The 19,844-nt window shown below is 47.6% G+C and overlaps 2 protein-coding genes across 10 annotated transcripts in view; one reads left to right on the top strand and one right to left on the bottom strand.

The window, feature by feature from the left end:
* The window catches only part of MTMR10 (myotubularin related protein 10), a 45,297-nt gene extending 35,165 nt beyond the window's left edge, over nt 1-10,132 (top strand). Inside the window, exons 13-17 of one of the 2 annotated variants that reach the window (XR_010933016.1) lie at nt 2,240-2,409; nt 3,533-3,703; nt 4,945-5,127; nt 6,216-6,910; nt 9,274-10,132. Coding sequence is in view for 1 of the 2 variants with exons in the window: in XM_067698985.1 (XP_067555086.1) it covers nt 2,240-2,409; nt 3,533-3,703; nt 4,945-5,127; nt 6,216-6,812 (1,121 nt within the window). In the remaining variant the exon portion in view is untranslated. Of the gene's footprint in view, nt 1-2,239; nt 2,410-3,532; nt 3,704-4,944; nt 5,128-6,215 lie in introns of both variants that reach the window. The other variant, XM_067698985.1, reaches the window with a different exon arrangement.
* The window catches only part of FAN1 (FANCD2 and FANCI associated nuclease 1), a 260,180-nt gene that overhangs the window by 221,210 nt on the left and 19,126 nt on the right, over nt 1-19,844 (bottom strand). For 4 of the 8 annotated variants that reach the window (XM_067698951.1, XM_067698933.1, XM_067698930.1 and 1 more), the window contains exons 9-14: nt 18,968-19,132; nt 18,374-18,521; nt 14,625-14,728; nt 13,895-14,089; nt 13,161-13,289; nt 10,283-10,525 (exon numbers count right to left, since the gene is read on the bottom strand). The exons of 3 other annotated variants lie outside the window; for them this stretch is intronic. In XM_067698951.1, the coding sequence (XP_067555052.1) occupies nt 10,388-10,525; nt 13,161-13,289; nt 13,895-14,089; nt 14,625-14,728; nt 18,374-18,521; nt 18,968-19,132 (879 nt within the window). In that variant the 3' untranslated portion in view covers nt 10,283-10,387. Of the gene's footprint in view, nt 1-10,282; nt 10,526-13,160; nt 13,290-13,894; nt 14,090-14,624; nt 14,729-18,373; nt 18,522-18,967; nt 19,133-19,844 lie in introns of those variants that run through there. One more of the 8 variants, XM_067698960.1, reaches the window with a different exon arrangement.

A 19,844-nucleotide genomic window follows, 5' to 3' on the forward strand; every position in this document is an offset into this window, starting at 1 on the left:
AAGTGACTGTACCCAATTCCCCTTCCCCTCAGCAGTGTGTGAGGGTTTGTTTCTGCACTTCATCGTGTACTGTTAGGAGTGCCGTCATTCTAGTAAGTGTGAAGTGGGAGTTCATTGCAATTTTTATGTGCATTTCCCTAATGCATACCATGTGCTGACTGGCCGTTCGTGTATTGACTTTGGTGAAATACCAAATCTTTTGTCTATTCTTCAGTTAGGTTGTTTTATCATTGAGTTCAAAGAATTCTTTACAATTCTAGATACAGGTTCTTTGTATCTTTATAAGATTTGCAAATATTTTCTCCTAGTCTGTGGTTTATCTTTTCACTTTCTTGATGACTTTTGAAGCACAAATTTTGAAATTTTGATGAAGTCCAATTTATCCATTTTTTCTTTTATGAATCATGTCTTTGGTGTTATATGTAAGAACTCTTTGCCTAATTCAAGGTTATGAAGACTTTCTCCCATGTATTATTCTGTAAACATTTTATAGTTTTAGCTCTTACATTTAGGCCTATGATTCACTTTGAATGAATTTTTGTGTATGATGTGAGGTAAAGGTCTATATTCATTTTCTTTGCATGTGTGTTTATTGCATTGTCCCAGCAGCATTTATTGAAAAGACTGTTCTTTCTCTATTGACATGCCTTGGCAAAGGTCTGCTGACCGGCTCTTTATTTTTGGACTCTCAGTTTTACTCCATTAATCTATATGTCTGTCCGTACGCCAGTACCACATTATCTTGAGTGCTGTAGCTTTAGAGTATGTTTTGAAATTAGGACATGTAAGTCCTCCAACTTTGTTTTCAAATTGTTTTGCTAATTCTAGGTCCTTTGCATTTCTGTATAACTTGTAGGATCAGCAAAAAATCCTATTGGGATTTTGATAGGAATATGTTGAACCTGTAGATTGGGGAGAATGCCATCTTAACAGTATTCAGTCTGCCAATCCATGAAATGAATATCTCCATTTATTTGGGTTTTCTCTCACGTCATGTCAGCAATGTTTTATAAGTTTTCAGTGTACAACTCTGGCACTTATTTTGTTAAATCTCCCTGTAAGTATTTTCCTTTTGATGCCATTGTGAATACAGTTGTTTTCTTAATTTCATTTTCAGGTTTTTTGTGTACTCCTTGTGATTGTGTATAGAATTCCTGCAACCTTAACTAAACTCATTCATTAGTTCTAGTAGTCGTTTGTGGATTCTTTAGGATTTTTTTTCCGTACATACACGTGTTGTCTGCAGACACAGTTATTGCTTTTTCCTCTCCAATCTGGATGCCTTTGAGTTCTTTTTCCTGCCTAACTTCCCTGTGTAAGTTTCCAGGACAATGTGCAGTAGAAGTGACAAGAGCAAACGTCTTGTATTGTTGCCCATCTTAGGAGGAAAGCATCCAGGCTTTCACTAATAAGAATGATGTTAGTTGTAGGTTTTTGTAGATTCCTCTTATCGGGTTGATATTCCCTTCTATTCCTAGTTTGCTAAGAGTTTTTATCCAGAATGAATGTTGGATTTTCATCACACAGATGCTTTTTATTCATCTAATGAGATGATTGTGTTATTTTTGTCCTTTATTTTTTTATTACGGTGTGTTAGATGTTAAACCAACGTTGCATTCTTAGGATAAATTCTTGCATTCCTGAGATAATTTGGCTTGCTTATACTTGTTGATGACTTTTACATCTAATCATAAGGGATATTATTTGATAGTTTTCTTCTGATTTCTTTGACTGGCTTTGATATCAGAGAATTACTGGCCTCATTAAAAAGAACACCAGCTACAAAAGACGCAAGGGAAATATCTGCCACCATTTTGGATGGTGGTGGACAGTTCCGTTTCTCTCATTCACCCGTGAGTCACCATATGAAGCTGTCAGTAGAAAGACTGCATGATATTTAATATCCTTGGCACAGAAATAGAATGGGCTCTGGAAAGATTTCTACCACAAATCACGTAAATGTAAAAAGTGTGAGAGATATGCTTCTAATTATCTAGAAAACATTCAAATATAAAAAGCCACCTCCTCATTAAACATTACTTTAGTTGATCTAAATCTTGATCTAAATCTAAAAGTTTATAATGTTTTAGAGTGGCTGGGCCTGAATAACATTTCCTAACATGGGTGATTTTGAAGGCCGCCCAGGCACAGAACACTGAAGTATACACTTTGCTTCTCCTTCCTTTCTCTCTTAGCATTTTTCTACGTACTAATCATTTTCTTTCAATCTTATTGACAGAGGAGGAGGGAAGAGACTTGAGCTGTATTGTAGCTTCTCTTGTTCAAGTGATGCTGGATCCCTATTTTAGGACAATCACTGGATTTCAGAGTCTGATACAGAAAGAGTGGGTCATGGCAGGATATCCATTCCTGGACAGATGCAACCACTTAAAGAGATCGGAGAAAGAGGTAACAAAACCTTCATGCCTATTATCAGTCCTTCAGTGTGCACAGGATAAAACCTTTCGTTATATGAAGAGATGCTCCATCCGTAAAGAGATGAGGAGACTTTTTAAATATTGCCTTCAGTACATCTTAGCTTCTTGGGCCAAGACTGACTCATGGATTTGAGTCCAAGTTGAGGTACTTATGAAGATTCTCATAACTATATAGATAAAACTCTTTAAAAGTTGCCTGTTGAATTTCTCTAAGTTGAAAACTGCTTGAAGAAATGCTGCATTAACTCTTCTGCAAGCAGACAACGAGCATGTTAGATATTTTGAAAAATCAGCTTTGGAATATCATAGTTTCTTAAAATGGGGCACGTACGTTAAGAATGGCAAGTTGAGGGGGCATCTTTGTAAGAGCTGCGGGGTTGGTGGCTGCATGGGGTCCTAGTGGAGCTGTGACAGGCCCTGCAGGTGTCTTGTGGTCAGGGTGGCTCCCGAGAGCACACTTTGACTCGTGCTGTCTCATGTAAAACAGTCTCTGTCATCTGAGGAAACCTCAACAGTGAATGCTTCACTTCTGAAACGCTAGGACTTGGGGAAGCACTGGGCAGGAGGCAGTAGCTGTCACAGTGGCTGTTGTAAGCTGCTGTACTTGGGGGTGCACGCCGTGACCCCGAGGCCACGCCAGCTGTTTTCTGAAACTCCGAGAAGGTTTCCGGACGCTGAGTCTGCAGGGTCCACCAAAGAGTTGTTTCTTGGTCTTGGGGTTTTGTGGTTTTTTGTTTTGTTTTAAACATTCTAAAGAATTGTTTCCAGGATCAGCTGGAACACGTGAAACAAGTATTTCACTGTCCCCCATTCACATGGCCACACCCTGCCCGTCTGTTGACTTTGCCACTTCAGCTTGGTGGACTTGGTGGGCAGAGGAGGGCTGTGATGATGTGTCTCAGACCAGCCTAGTTCTTAGGTTAGACATGGCCGTCTGATGTGCTCACGTCCCCTTCGATCAGCTTCGGAGCCAAGTGCTCAGGCCTCGCTGTTTTCTTATTAATCTCTTCCTTCATATCAGCAAGAGGTTTGGAGATAGATGTGAACACTGAAGGGCAGCATTGAGTAATCCCGTTTCAACGTGTGTCCGCCAGGCTCCCGTGTTCCTGCTGTTCCTGGACGCCACGTGGCAGCTGCAGGAGCAGTGCCCAGCGGCTTTCGAGTTCTCCGAGACCTACCTGGCGGTGCTGCACGACAGCACCCGTGTGGCCCTGTTCGGCACCTTTCTCTTCAACTCCCCGCACCAGCGCGTGCAGCAGAGCTCGGTGAGTGGCGCCCGCCGTGGCCAGGGTGAACTGCTTTATTGAGATAGCATTGAAGTACAATCAGCTGTGTGTTTAAACTGTCTTAGCTACCATTTTATGCGGTCATTTCTGAAGGAATTATTTATAGATGGTTAAAAATCCAGGAACTTGAACTTGTTTCATTTTTATCAGTGAGCATTTTATGTATTTCTCTCTGATGTTTATTGTTCATAATAAGCCAACTGAAAGATGTAAATCGTTTTAACTGCTGTAAATGTCATGCTTTTGTATTTATATTTTCACATTTGGGCTGTCTGAATGGGTAATGGATAAGATCCTGTTTGAGGACATTTGTTTCCTAGGTCAGCAGAATAAAAGTTGTACAAAGCAAATTATTTTTCTTCAAGAGTCCTGTGGAGAAGAATTTGAGAGAGGAAATGTAGGCGTGACGTGAGACTGTGGTTCTCTCAGGGCGCTGCTTACTGGATGTGCTTAGACCCTCATGCCGCGTGGCAGTCACCTTTACGTTAGGACCATTGGTTTCTAGTCCCAATTCCTTGACTGAGAGGAAGAACCATGAGTAAGGAGGGTCTCAAGCCAAACTTGAAACTATCTATAGCTTCTGGTTGCCCCTGGTGGAACCTTCCGGAACCACAAGTTCTGTCTCACCCACATTTGGAGCAATGAGTATAGCCAACAAATGCTGCAGTGACCACTGAGGGAGACAGAAAGGACAGCTCTCGTGGGCCTTCAGGAAGACTTTGGTGGAAGGGGGGCTGCCCTCACAGTGAGCTGTGGGATCCTCAGGCCCGGGTCTGGGAAGGTGCTGAGCCTGGATTCCTCATCCATGAAACTGCTCCATCAAATCAGTAGTGGAGCAGACACTCTGTGAGCTGAAGCATCACGAGGAGCATCCTGAAGAAATGCGTTGTTCAGGATTGGGGGTGTGGATGCATAAGGAGATGGGTTTATTCAGGCCGTGGCACCAGGGAGAACTCCATTCATGAGTCATACTCACCAACACGCTCATTGCCCAGGGGCCCAGCTCCCCTCTCGGTGCAGGGGTCCACGCGCTCCTCCGTGTGAGGCGCCAGGAATGTCTGTTCTCGGGAAGCGGAGCGTGCTGCTCCAGTGGGGTTGGAGGCGCTTTAGTTCAGACAAGTTCATTTGTATGATGATGAACGACCGTCAGAAATGAATTTACTATGAGAAAATCTTAGTTTGGCATCTTTTCACAAATGTTCAAATATTTTATTTTGCAGGAATTTGCTATAAGCAAAAATATCCAATTGGGTGATGAAAAGGGTTTAAAATTCCCTTCAGTTTGGGACTGGTCTCTTCAGTTTACAGCGAAGGATCGCACCCTTTTCCACAACCCCTTTTACATTGGAAAGAGCATGCCTTGTGTACAAAACGGTTCTGTGAAGTCTTTTAAACGGACAAAGGTAAGTTACAGAAATGCACTAACACTAAAAAACCTGGTATTTGCTCACACATAACCAAAAACATCTTTTTCAGAACAGAGTATTAAAAGTCCAGTCACTTCCCCTGACAGCATTGCCAGTGTAGGTTTGGAGGGGTCATTCACTTCCTCACTCAGGTGACCCCACCCCGACTTTTCGTCTTGCTGTCTGAGGCCCACACAGCCCTGATCGTCATCTCAAGAGTCAGCAGTTGCAGCCCTGTACCCAGGGCCCTGCTCCTGAAGCCCGTCCACTCAGCCTGTTCTAGAATCAGCAGGTCTAGCTTTTTTCTGACCAGAAATCTTAGAAACTCACACTTCAGCAAATTATACGCAGACCTTGTTTTACTGCACTTGCTTTATTGCACTTTGCAGATACTGCATTTTTTACAAATGGAAGGTTTGTGCAAACCCCGCGTTGAGTTCGTCCGTCGGTGCCATCTTTGCAGCAGCGTTTGCTCACTTTATGTCTCTGTGCCACATTTTGGTAATTCTCACAATCCTTCAAGTTTTTTCATTATTATTATATTAGTGATGGTGATCTTTGATCAGTGATCTTTGACATTGCTATTGAAAAAAGATAACTCACTGAGAGCTCAGATGATGGTTCACATTTTTTAGCAATAAAGTGCTTAAATTAAGGTATGTACATAGTTTTTTTAGACATAATGCTATTGCACACTTAATAGATTACAGTATATTGGAAACGTAACTTACATATGCCCTGGGAAACCAGAAACTTCGTGTGACTTGCTTTATTGCGATACTCGCTTTACTCCGGTGTCTAGAACCGAACCCACTATATCTCTGAGGTCTGCCTATAATGAAGAGGATATATCTCCCCCCACCCCCATGCAGGCTACAGCCTAGGCAGAATCAAGGCCTAAAAGTGTTAAACTCCAGTGGAGGAGGATTGGAATAAGTATTACCAGGGAAGGAACAAAACATTCTTTAGGTTGAAATTCTACCAGTTTTTCCTAATACCGAGTTTATATTTACCATTACACTTCTACTGTCTTTCTAAAAAGGGAAGCTCCAGGAAAATAATGCTAAAATCTGTCTTCTGTACAGAAAAGCTACAGCTCCACACTAAGAGGAATGCCAAGTTCCTTAAAGAATGGAATCATCAGTGACCAAGAGTTACTTCCCAGGAGAAATTCATTAATATTAAAAGTAAAGCCAGACCCCCCTGAGCAGAGCGACAGCCAGGACAGGGGTGCGGAGCAGTACTTCCGAGAGTGGTTCTCCAAGCCTGCCGACCTGCACGGGGTGATTCTGCCGCTTCTGTCCGGAATGCACATCAAACTGTGGAAACTCTGCTACTTCCGCTGGGTCCCTGAGGCCCAGATCCAGCGCGGGGGCTTCATCACGGCCTTCCACAAGGTCTCCCTGCTGGCAGATGAGGTGGACATGCTGAGCAGGGCGCTGCGGCAGCCCCAGGGCAGCCCCCCGGAAGCCCCCTGCCCTGAGCTGGTCCAGAGCAGGGTGTACTTCCGCGCTGGCGGCCCGCACGACGCCCCAGGGACACCGGACTTCCTCTCCTCCTCGTTCCCCTTTTCCCCAGTGGGCAATCTGTGCAGACGGAGCATTTCAGGGACACCGCTAGGCAAGTTTTTAAGTGGGGCCAAAATATGGTTATCTACTGAGACACTAGCAAATGAAGACTGAGGCGGAGTGGCTTTCTGAACATCCTGAGGGAGTGAGAGACCTTCTCCTCTGAAGTAAAACTGCCGGCCGAGGCGTTTGAAACTCTAATCGTTCTATACGTAAGAATAACAGTTGAAATTTGCACTAATACTTTAAAACATGTTGAATTATGCTTCCTTCACAATATTTTTAAAAGATAGGCATAACTTTGTTATTTATGTCCTCTTTCTATCATTCTAGGTCTGGCTCATTTTTAGATCATTTGCAGGCAGACATTCCCATGATCTTATTACTGTGGTCAAACTAATCACGTTTTGTCTGCGACATTTGTTTTGTCTACATCCATTTTTCCAACCACCTCCTAAAGGTTCCCTGATCCTCAGTTGGATTAGCAGCCCAGAGAAGCAGACATCAGGAGAGTTAAGAAATTAGTGTTTAGTATATTTTCAAGGAGCATCCAGTAAACCCCAGTGGGCGTTAGTAGGTATTTGTGTATTTATCTGGTCACTTTCTATTATCTCTAGTTGAGCTCACCTGAGAGTTGTGTGTTCTCACACTGTAATTTATTTTAGATCACTTTGGGACCGTAGATCACTGTGTTTTAAAATCATGAGTTTCCTTAGGACTAACTTTAAAATGATATGCACTGTTGACTTTAAAAGCATTTACTATAGATAATTAAATTTAGAAGTGCCTTTGACATTAATATTAAGATATGAAGAACACAGAGTAAAACAATTTGTTTTTTAAATTAGGGTGTCAAAGTCCCACTGCACATTGGAAAGAGGCTGGTCACACTCGGCATTGTACCGACAGCCAGGAGTCCCCAGAGGCACACATCCCTCTGAAAGTCACCGAACACAGTGGGTCTGAGGCAGGGTCCAGGTCGGGGCGGCAGCATCACTGACACCCACCCTCAAAGTAGAGGCCCCGTCACAGTCTAGTGGGGAGCACTCCCGGGGCACTTTCCCTTGGAAGTCAGTGATGAGGTCTTGAGTCGGGTCACCTGAGTGCACAGTGCTTAGGAAGGGAGGACAGGAGCCTAACAACGGACTTCTCTCAAAATACTGCCACTGTAAAATGGTGAGCGCACCCGCCCCACCCAACCCATGACAGGTGTTCAGAGGCACAGACAGAGGTGTGCTCTCGTCTCAAATTCCCGTTTTCAGGTTGTGTCACAAGAGCCGAGCCAAAGCTGTGGGCCAGAGCTGGAGCTTACTGTGGCCATGCTGGTCACAGCCTCCCCAACACCCCTGACTTCTGTGTAAAAGATGCATGTTTTCAATGTGGCTGTTTTTAGAGTTTCTGAAACTGCCATCTTAAGCTTTTTAAAAAACGTTTATAGTAAAGTATCTAGTTAGCTTATGTCCTTTTTTAAAACAATTTTTTTCAAAACTGTGTGTTTTACCTTTATATATAACAAATAGATGTTTCTATTTGAATTATTTGCCTTTTAAAAATGGTTGGATAATGTCTCTGAACTTACAGGGACAGAAGTTCCTATGCAGTCTTAGGAAATCCATTGTGTGGATAAGCCCAGTGTTTTGCCAACTTGTCTAGAAAGCAAGGGCTTTCTTAGTTTATATAAATAGCACTGTTGCCATTAAACATTTTAAAGTCCTTGATTAGAAACCAGCTCCGGTCCCCTGAAAACCCCACAGCATATCCTGCCACTGGAAGTGTAATAATTTTTCTTCCTTTTTCATTAGGCTGCTTTTTTATTATTACAAATTGTTCTAAATTTGTTAGTTTTTTTGGGTTGAGCATTTACTTCTTTATAGCTTTCTTCCCTCTCACATTTATTTTAACCCTTTTAGTAATTTTTTTGATTAACTTGCAAGTTTAAAAATGATTAGGTACTATTAATACTGTTTTAAAATAGAAAATGTGCATATTTTTGTATGATAATCAAATGTAGTATAGTTTTTTGTTTTATTTTTGCTGAACAGTTGTTATATAATGATTATTGTGCTACAGTTTTATCGTGCATAATATGAAAAACAACTATTACAGCCTTGAGTCCTGGCCCCTGCAGAGCTGCCTGGCACCACTCCTGGCACGGAGGACGTGTGGGGACAGAGTCCAAATGTGGTTCTGGACGCGGACACGGAGCCTGTGCTGACAGAGGGCCACACAGGCGTCAGGCAGCTCCGGACTCGCTAGGATCGGACTTAAAGGTGTACCATGTCTTACTGTTTTGTGATGGAAACCAGTTTTAAAACCAAAAATTTCTAACTTTATTTAAGAAAGTATATTAATCTGTGCTAACAGAGGGTGAAAAGTATTCAAGGCGTCCTTCAACAAAATCTGCTTGCTGTAGCAGTAACCTCAAGCAGTTAAAACTTGAGAGAAAATGAAAACCTTTGTGCCTAAAATTGACTATGACTTGGGTTAAAGTAGGATGTGCATGAAGGTGAGAGACCCTGCTTTTCAGCAGTGGTGAATGTGAAGGAAGTGTTGACTGCTAATAAAATTTCCACAGGAATCACTGCCTTCGTTGTCAATACGAGTCCCCTGCAAGAACACAGAGCATCAAGAAGCGAGGGTGTTTTCTTCAGCCGTGCTTGTGTGTCGTCCACCCGACGCTCTGCCTGCTGTAAAGCAAGGCAGAGATGGGTAACATTTCTAACCTCAGTGCACAGCTGGCTGTTGTCACGGCCATGTGGGTGTCCTTCCATTTAACAAATTAAAAAGCTGGGGAGCACCATTTCCTTAAGAAGGTCTTGGAACTAGTCTCTGGGAGCGGGAGCCTGGCCCGCCACGCCTGGGCCTACCGTTCTGATAAACCCCTTCCCGCGTCCACCTTCCCCAGCCCAAGGCTCTTCCAACAGTGACGGCAGCCCTGTACCTGCACACCTTGGAGATACTGCAGGTCAGTTCCAGAGCCCCACAATAAAGCAAGGATCTCGATAAGGCAAGTCACGTGAATTTGCTGGCTTTCCAGTGCATATAGAAGTTATATTTCCACTATACTGTAGTCTTTTAAATGTGCAGTAGCATTATGTCTAAAAAAACTGTTCTTACCTTGAAGTATTTTAAAATACTGTCCTGCTAAAATATACTAACCACCATCTGAGCCTTCAGCAAGTCATACCGTAACAAATATAATGATGATGATGAAGTTTAAAATATTGTGAGAATTACCCAAATGTGACCCTAGACCTGGAGTGAGCAAATAATCATAGAACAAGAATTTTAGCAGCCAAATGTGTAAGGGCAGTATAGAAAAACAGATAAATTAAGGAATCTCCATTTCCAGTATACTTTTTAGGAAGACACATTGTGTATGCTCCTTTATAAAAGACACAAAGCTGTGAATCATCTCCTTTTGGGGTGGGGGGTTCCAGCTTTCCTATAAGTCAGATGCATCTAGCTCCTGAAACGGCCACCAAGGTTTTGACCTTTTTAAAAGTTCATTACCTGCTCTATGGAATCAGTGAGTGTCCTGAAGCCAATACCAAGGTTTGTGATACACAGACACTGTACAGTGATGAGTCCTTACACTGCCAGGTTTATTACGACAACAACAAAATTAAATAAGATGTAGTGACACTTGACGCTTCTGACGCTCTCAGATGCTCCCAAGCCCACGGCTCTCAGTTGGGGCCCCTGCTCTTGGCTCCGACTGCAGCCACATGGCAGACCTCCACGTCCGCCCCCAGCCGGTGCAGCTCATCCAGCCAGATCATCTGCTTCTGCGAAAGACGGTCACTGGGGCCCTTCACTTCCACCAGCTGGGAGACAGAAGGGTCATTCAGGTAAGCTACGGTAGTTTCCACTGACAACTATTTAGATGGCGTATCCTCTATGCTGCTGTACTTACATGTGTATAGCAACTAAACATACACATATGATATTCAATGAGAAAGTTTCCTTTTCTGTAGAAACCAGACAGTTCACAGAGGATTAGGAAATCGATTCGTAATACAGCAGTTGAAAAATAGTTTTAAAGCACACACTGCACTGTTACTCTCCTGCTTAACACGCCTCAAACACTTTGTCAGGTCTGCAATTAAACCCAAACTTCTTGCCATGACCTACAAAACTGTGTAATCTGGCGCCTGCCAACCACACCAAAGGCTTCCTCTCAGTTCGCGAGACAGACAACATCTGCCCAACCAAAGGGTAGACATTCATCACGCTTGCTGTTCCCACCGCCTAGGACACGTCTCCCTGTTCTTCACATGTCTGACGTCTTCTTCCGTGCTCAGCTTAAATTCATCTCTAAGAAGGGTCCTTCCTATGCACTTCTTCATGGTGTTTATCACAAGATAAAACTGCTCATTACATATCAGCTCCATGAAAGCGTAACTGTGTCAGTTTTGTCCACTGCAGATCACCAAAATTCAAAACAAAGCAATAAAAACTATACAAAATGAAGTATAGAAAAAAAATTTTTAATGAAGAGAGCATTTCAGCAACCTAAGACTAGTTTAATTAGAGTCCCCAAAGGGAAGAAGACAGAGAAAAATATTTGAAGAATGGCCAAAAATTCTTCAAATTTGATGGAAACTAAACCCAAAGATCCAAGAAGCTCAGTGAACCCCAAGCACAGAACCATAAAGAACACAACACTAAGAAACATCATAACTAAATTGCATAATCAGTGAAAAAATGAATCTCTTAAAAGCAGCCAGAATTTTTAAAAGCCAGAGGGGAAAGACTACTGATTTCTCGTTGAAAACAATACAAGCTAGACAACAGTGGCCCAATATTTTAAGGTACTGAAAAAAAACTCAACAGAATTCTTTGCCCAGAAAAAAATATCTTTCAAAAACAAAGACTTAAAGTCTTAAAATATCAATATATGAAACCTAAATAATTCATTACTAGCAGACCTCCATTTCCAGAAATGTTAAAGGAAGTTCTTCAGTCAAGAAGAGAATGATAGTACATGGAAATCTGGATCTATATAAAGGAATAACAAACATTAGAATTTGTATCTACATGAGTAAATATAAAGACTCAGTCAGCTGTAGAAAGCAAAAATAATGTGCCACAGGGTTTATAACATGTCGAGGTATAATGTATGAACACAGCACAAAGGCTGGGAGAGGAGATATAAAAATATACTGTTGTTATGTGCATGATAAATGAAGATCCCACGTGCCGTGGAGCAACTAAGCCCGTTCGCCACAACTACTGAGCCTGTGCTCTAGAGCCTGCGAGCCACAACTACTGAGCCCGAGTGCTGCAACTACTGAAGCCTTCACACCTAGAGCCCATGCTCCACAACAAGAGAAGCCCCCGCAATAAGAAGCCTGCACACTGCAACAAAGAGTAGCCCCCACTCGCCACAACTAGAGAAAGCCTACACGCAGCAATGAAGACCCAATGCAGCCAAAAATAAAATAAACTTATAAGTGTATCCTTTAAAAAAAAAAATAGATGACAGGTTTAAAGCCAAACATGAATAACATGGAATATAAATGTTCCAAATACCCAATTAAAAGGCAGAGGTTGTCAAATTAGATTAAAAAGTAAGACCCAGGTAAATGCTGCCTACAAGAATATATAAGAAACTCAAATATAAAGAAAAAATACGTTAAATGTAAGAGAACAGAAAAAGTATCACATTAAACTAACCAAAAGAAAGCTGGAGTGGCTATATATCAGTTCAACTTCAGAGCAAAGAACCCAGGAATAAAGGAAGGTCATTTCATAATGATAAAGAGTTCATTTCATCAAGACATGACAACCCTAGGTTTATACATCGAATAATATATGAAGCAAACATTGACATAACTGCAAGGGAGAAAGAACCAAATCCACAATTACAGTCAGAGACGTCATATGACACTGATTCATTAAAGAACAGATTAGTTTCTCAGAAAGGACTTGTACCAGAGGTTTTTTTCATCTCAAAACTCAATAATAAGGAAGCCACCAGCCTGTGATGGGCAGCAGGGTGAGGCAAGGGAGGCATCCAGCCTACAACACGTGAGGAAGTGCTCACTCCTGGAGCTTAGAAAACAGCTCCCAACCATCCTGGCCTCCTGGAGCTCACACCTGCAAAATCTCCACCCTTGAGCGTGGACTTGCTGCTAACAGTGGACACAGCAAAAGCAATGGAACTTCACTGCCAAGATCAGCTGCTAAGAGACTGACTTCCGTCTTGCTCACACCCTGGCCCTTCTCACTCACCTGCTCGGATGAAATACGCTGCCATCGGGGGAGCTGCCTGCAGAGAGGCCCACATGCCAGCACCAAGGGCACCTCTGCCAACAGCCACCGAAGAACCCCAGCCCTCAGTCCAGCAGCCTTCAAGGGATTCGGCCTTGTCAACCACCATGCTAGAAATGCCTAGATTGTGGCATTAAGTTGATCATTAAAGTCACCACCATGACTTTCCATTCTGGCTCAACTGACCTTAACGTGGTGACTTTGGGAGCTCCACACCACCAGGTCAGGGAGGCCCCCTCGGCAGTGTCGGAAGTCCATGGCCAGGCGCCGGCACACACCACTGAGGATGGGGCCCCCCAGGCAGGACACAAGATCCTGGACACGAAACACAGGGACAGTCAGCCCTCCCCTGGGACGGAGATCCTGAAGCCCCCCCAGTGACTGTGAGATGGGGCAGGGACTCCATGTGTCATTCAGCAGAGATGCGTCCAGGACACCAAGTGCCCTTCTGCTGCTTGTGCTGGGGCTCCAGAGCCAGGGGCTAAAATGCCCCCGGCAAGCTCTGGGGACCACTTCTCCTTGGGTCAGTTACCAAGCTTCTGCCCGGTCGGAAACATCCGGGGAGCAGCTAAGGAAGAGGGAATTTGGGGTAAGCACTCAGGAATGTGACAGTGATGACCCTCAGAGGCCAGCAGTCACAGGACAGGGATGGTGTCCGCCCTCCAGGGGCCACAGGCCAGGCCAAGGGAAGCTGCCAACCAAATGGGCAGAAGGCGTAAGGGAGGCTTGTTCACGCTTGTGATTGTTCCTTCAGTAAGAGGCCTGTGGGCTGGGGTACCACATGTACACACACACACGTACGTGTGTGCGTGCATATATACCCACACACATACACGTGCATGTAGGCATGCGTGTGTGTGTTTTGTTACAGTTGCCAAAAGGACACCTTGCATCAAGGAATCCTGCCTGCAGACCGTCACCTGGGCTTGCTGAAGAGAAGCAAAGCGATCCCAGCTGACAAGGGAGGCCACCCTGCCTTCCTGGGCCTGCCACGCGGCTGCCACCCAGGCCCGCAGGCTCTCCGCGGAGGCACCGTGAATCTGCCGCAGCCGGGTCTCGATGGCCGGTGCTCTGCTGGCGAAGAAGCTGTCCGTGCAGAGGTCCAGCGGGGCCGCCTGTGTGCAGGGAAAATAAGCTCACACTGTGCCTGGGGAGGCCGGAGTCATGAGAAGAGTCAAGATCAAATTTGGGAACTGGCCAATCTGATGAAGTTGACACATTCTTTTTCTCAAAAGACATGTAAAAATTACCTAAGTAATCTGATATAAAAGCAACTTATTACACTGGGTATTTTAGAGTAATAATTTGCAAAAAGAGCTTTTAGGTTAAACTGGTGGAACGCTTAGCCGGCACATGTGACAAAGCATATGAGAGCACCTGGGCCCACCTGGGTGAAGCTGAAGAAACTTACACTAAAAGTTTCAAACGGAATGATTCCAGTAAAGTAGGCTTAAAGTTTAAAACTTAACATACTTACATTTTAAATTGTATGAATCACATTTTAAAATTAAAAGCTATCCTTATGGTGGAATTAGCACCAGGATCCAAAAGAGGGGCAGGTTTCTGATGGCTGCAGAGGCGGGGCACCCAGGCGGGAGTGACTCACGCGCGTGCAGAAGTGTCTGCTGCCTGAAAACGTGCCATGATTACCTGGTAGGCGTTTCTGAAGGCGTCTGGTATCCCGTCCATGAAGATGACATCCCATAGGAGGAGACCGTACAACGTGCTGAAGGTGGACCCTTCCCCGTGAATCCCTGAGACAAAGTCACACACACACAAGAAAAATCCATTTCTTCTGTTTTTTAAAAACCACTACCATATCCTACTGCCTACTCAATTTGAAGAAAATAGCAAATATTTTACATTCAAACGCAAATGCTGTTTTTGTTCCATTCCTAGGTCATTTTTTTACATTATGTTGCTTATATGCAGAAGCCTTGTTTAAAGGCAAAAAATCTTAGTAATCATGAGAAAATTCAAATGCACATTTTGGAGCTAGAGTGGAAAAACCTAAGGAACACGTTTAAAAATAAAAGCAGATTCCCTCCTCAGGCTCTGGGGGTTCCATTCGGTGGGTTCGGAGGCGGGGGCATCCCCTGAGGGGCTCTGGGGCAGGGGGCCCCTCGGCCTCACTTGGAAAAGCCCTCTGGGAAGGAGTCTGGGCGCCCTGGGAGCCTGTGCCCTCTGACCCCATTCGCCTCCTCCACCCAGTACTCCTCTGCCTCGGCCTGGACACCGTGCCCAGGGTTTCTAAGACTTGGGGTTTTACAGAAAGCTTCCGCGTCAGAGACCACCTAGTCCAGACGCCCCCTTCACCCCACATCCAGACCACACGATGGGGCGGTGACCTCAGAGGCCAGGCCCAGCCCCAGGCCGTGTGAACGGCAGAGCAGGGTCCGCAGGGCCGGAGCCTCCCGGAGAGAGCCGAGCCCCACCTGGCCCCTCAGCACACCTGACGCCTGCGCCCCCTGAACAGGCTGTGGCATCTCTCCGGCCAGTGGGCCCCAGGCATCGCACATGAGGTCAGAGGCAGCACAGGTCCCATCAAGGCCCGCTGGAGGCAGCCCTGGCCCAGGCTGCGCTGTGCGCCCCCTCAGCTGGCCCCTGCCCCGCAGGCCGTCCTCCGCTATCTGCTCGGGCCGCCAGCTGAAGCCTCGCCCTGGAGCCCTGCACCCTGCCGGGCCCGAGGGAGGCAAGCCTGGCTTTCCACCCTGGACAGCAGCATCCCTGAACCCTGAGCCGTCGGCGAGCGTTGGTGCTGTTAAGTCCAATCATTTGAGGAGATCCTTCTGAGGAACTCTGAAAGAAACTTCACCAGAGGGTCTGAGGTCGCCCTCACACCAAACCTTCTCCAGAGGAAAGACCCACAGCAGGGTTCTGCTCAGGTTCACTGCATCAATCTTAATAAAGGAAAAAAATATTTTATAAAAAAATTGATATTCCAGAATCGGAACTGTCCGTCTGTCTTTCAAGCTCATGGCTAAACTGAAAGCATTCGCTGCGTGCGGCTCACAGCCGGCAGCCGCCTGCCCAGGGCCTGCTCCTCCTCCCTTGACGCCGGGTTACAGGGCTCCCGCCACGCCGCGGGGACCGATCCTGCATTCTGTTCTTTTATTCCTAACCCTCCGGGTCTCCTGTATCTCTGTCCTGACTGGCGTGTGCACTTCGTCCTCAGTAGCATCACCTTCCCGGTAAGCGATACAGACATCACACAGGTTCATCTTAACCATCACCTTGGACACGCAGCAGAGAGAGGCCCGTGTGTTACGAGGTCCCCTCCTGCGGGGTCGTTTTGTGTCCTCACTCATCTGAATGATCATATCACACGCCAGTGAAATGATGTCCTGATTTTCACATACGTGAAGACACCTGAGTGTTCTTCAACCTAGTGACCCTTCAGCACAGACATGGGGGGGCCTGGCCTGGACATGTGGACCGAACCCGTGGGCCCCCTGGGAGTAACCACAGGAGCCAAGGTCTGGGGTCTGCTTCCAACATTAGGGGGGACGGCGGATGGAGGAGGGCTGGGTGAAGCAGGGGGCGCGGGGAGCTCGGCACACCCCTCTGCTTTCCCATAAAGGCATGTTCCGCAGCTTCCATGACATTAATAACAAGTTATTTTTTAAAAAAGGCTAAAGCCCCCCCGCCCCAGTCCCTCCAAGGTAACCGCCCAGCCGCCGCCGTCGTCGCCCTGACGGGCAGCTGCAGCTTCCTCTGCGGTTCCCTCACGGTTTTTATGTTACTTTTCTATTCAGTACATTCACTAAGGACAGAGACTGACCAGTTCCTTTTACCAATTATAAGGCAAATTCTCACAGTCTTTTCTTTAGTCTGGCCTTAGACAAAGCACTGAATTTGCAGCTCCTTCTCCAAGGCCAAAATGGAAGAAAGCAAAGGGAAGAGGGCTCACGGGGACACACAGAAGCCGAGCCACCTCCAGTGGACGGGAGGGACGAGCAGACGATCTTAACACAGCTCTGTGCTGCTCTCAGGTGAGCAGGCCCGCGGGTGACGACCCTGAGGACCCGGCGCGGGCCCCACACGCGTGGGCAGGTGGGCGCGGCCCCTCCACTGTGTCTGGACACCGGTGCCTGGGCTGCTGACAGCACACAGGCCGTCACACACGAGTCACCACACGTCTTACTCAGGTGTTTCTCAAATGGCCAGGCCCAGCTCCCGAACGTGGACCCCTTGCCCTTGGCGTCTCCTGGCTGAGACCCGCATGCCGGGGACGTCCCCAGGATGGCCCCGGGGGCTGGGAGGGGGGCTGGGGGCTGCTCCCAGCTCTCAGAGGGGACAAAGGACACACAGGCTTGGGAGGAAGTGAGGGACAGGATCCAGGTCCGGGCCCGTCCTGGCTGGCCTGCCGCATCCCCTCCCCGGCCAGGGAGGCTTATCACCTCCCAGAGGTTCCAGTGCCTCTGCCAGCCGCGGGGTCTCTCCCTCTGGCGCCTTCATCCCCGAGCAGCAGAGACGCCGGGTGCCCTCTCCAGCCCTCCTCCCCTCCCCTCGATGGCCAGTGGGAGTCCTCAGCTCCCAGTTCCTGGAACCAGGCAGAATTAATTCCCACTTGGGCTCTACACAGTTCAGAAAACGGCTTCTGAGTGAAACCCACAAAGTCTGAACAAAGAGGATGCCAAGCAGCCCAGAAAGAAGAGAACCAGGGGCACCTGGTCCTGGTCCCTCTGCACATCTGGCCTGAGACACAGAGAGCATCTCATCAGCGGCTCAAAGAGCAAAGTCCCGCTCACCCCTGAGGGGCCGCAGACCACCTGCCTTGCAGCCGTACACGCCCTTGCACACCCACACACACACACACCCCCACCACACACACACAGCAGCCCGGTTCAGTGGGAACCAGCGGTGTTTCTCTCTTGCGAGGTCACGTCCATCATTTCACTCTGAGGCCTCAGCCCCCAGGAGACGCAGCAGAGCGGGCGCGGCTGGAGGGGCGGGTGATCGCACACGTCTCTTGGGAAGGAAGATGGGAAAAGCTCCAATTCTTACTGACATTTGCTCTCCTCCCTCACCTGGGCTAGAGAGCTCATTTTACAAGGAATCTGACCCACAACTCTTCCAACCATGTCTCTGGTCCCAGGCGTGACGTCCTGTCAGGGCTCGGCCCTCCATCCTCTTCACGCCACCCACTCCCCCAGACTGCCGGGTACTCTTAGAAGCAGCCTGGCCCCGGCTGCCCTCCTCTGACCGGCTGGCTATCGGCAGAATCTCGTGGTCCTCTGCCCCGTCCTGTCCCCCTGCCTGACACAAGCTCTGAGGGTAACCCGGCCTCCCTTGCTCCTCGCGTCCCCCCAGAAGGCGCCGCCCTCACGGGTGGCAGGTGCGGACACTGGCTGTGGGGTGGGACACCACCCACTGTGGCCACACAGCCCCAGCGTTACCCTGGTCGAAGCCACAGCGTCTGTAATGGGCCAGCGCCAGCTCCTCCACAGAGCACAGGACGGTGGCAGGGGCGGTCCCCCCAGCCTCCAGCACGAAGACAGACTTGCCCGGCCCAGACTGCGGGCAGAGCCGGCCCGTGACGGTCACCTGCGGGGGGGGGGCAAGGGGAGGAACACCATTAGCTTTCCTCCTGCTCCAGCCCTGCACACCCGGCTCTGCTACCCCAAGGACACACTGTCCTCCGCCCCCGAAAGGCCACCCATCCTCAGCGCGGTGCCAGGCCATGTGACCCGCACCTTGGTGCCCATGAGGACGCAGGTCACAGCCTGGCCCTCTGCTCTCTGGGGCCCTGACCAGGCAGGGGGACCTGGAAAGGCTGTGAGCTGCTGACTCAGGAGTTTACAGAGTCACAGCCCCTGCCGGCCCAGCCTCCCAACGCCCAGGTGAGGACGGGGGCGAGGCCAGGTCGCTGCCCACAGCAAGCCAGAGAGTCTTTGGAGTCGACAAGAAACACGCGCTGAAAACCTCTCTAAGGCTGTGTTCAGGAATAAAAACAAGAATTCATCCCAAGTGCCCCAAGAATATTTACTTACATGTTTGACGTCACCCACAGTGACTTCTGGGAGCTGACGGAAGAGGTGCGCGTACTTCTGGCAGCTGGGAGAGGCCCGCAGGCGCACGGCCCTCTGATACAGCGAGAGGCGGTGGCCTGTCCGCACGTCCGGATCCGCCAGCCCTGCTGTGATGCACTTGATGGCCTAGCAAAGAGCACGGTGCCTGTCAGCGTCCTGAAGTCCCCGTGCAGCATCCCCTCGTTTCACGTGACGGGAAACCCCACTGTTAATTAATCATTCATTTTGCTAATTAGTGGTGGGCAAAGCAGCCCTTCCAGAGACAAGGACATTCCCTTAGGTCCCATGCCGAGCACAGAAGCAGCACAGACCCCGATGCAAATGTCTGGGGCACAAGCAGCCGTGCTCCAGACACTATGTCCTGGTCATACGTGTGGACACAGCCTATCTCAGCTGCCACACCCTCAGGAGATGGAGGAGGCTGGGGAGAGGGACCTGGTCCGGGATGCGCTCGGGGTACCACCCAGGGGCTCGGTATGCAGAGCAGGCACCTCTAGGGCAGAAGCCCGGCCGTCTGACCACCTCCCAGTCCCAGGGAGCCTCATTTATAGGGAGAAGAATCTTAGGTTTGAAGGGGTTATGCATTTTCTAAGGTTATTCAGGGCTGGACAAATAAACAAAAATACTGAAAACTACATGGGATACTACTTCACACCCACTAGGATGACTGTACTCAGAAAAATGGACAATAAAAAGTGTCGGCGGGGATGTGGGAGAAATTGGAGCCCTCGTGCTTTGCTGGCAACAATGGAAAAACGATCCAAATACTGTGAAAAACGGTTCGGCAGTTCCTCACAAAGTGATACACGGAATTACCACGTGACCCAGCAACCTCACG

Source organism: Pseudorca crassidens, chromosome 1, assembly GCF_039906515.1.
Source record: "Pseudorca crassidens isolate mPseCra1 chromosome 1, mPseCra1.hap1, whole genome shotgun sequence".
NCBI lineage: Eukaryota > Metazoa > Chordata > Mammalia > Artiodactyla > Delphinidae > Pseudorca > Pseudorca crassidens.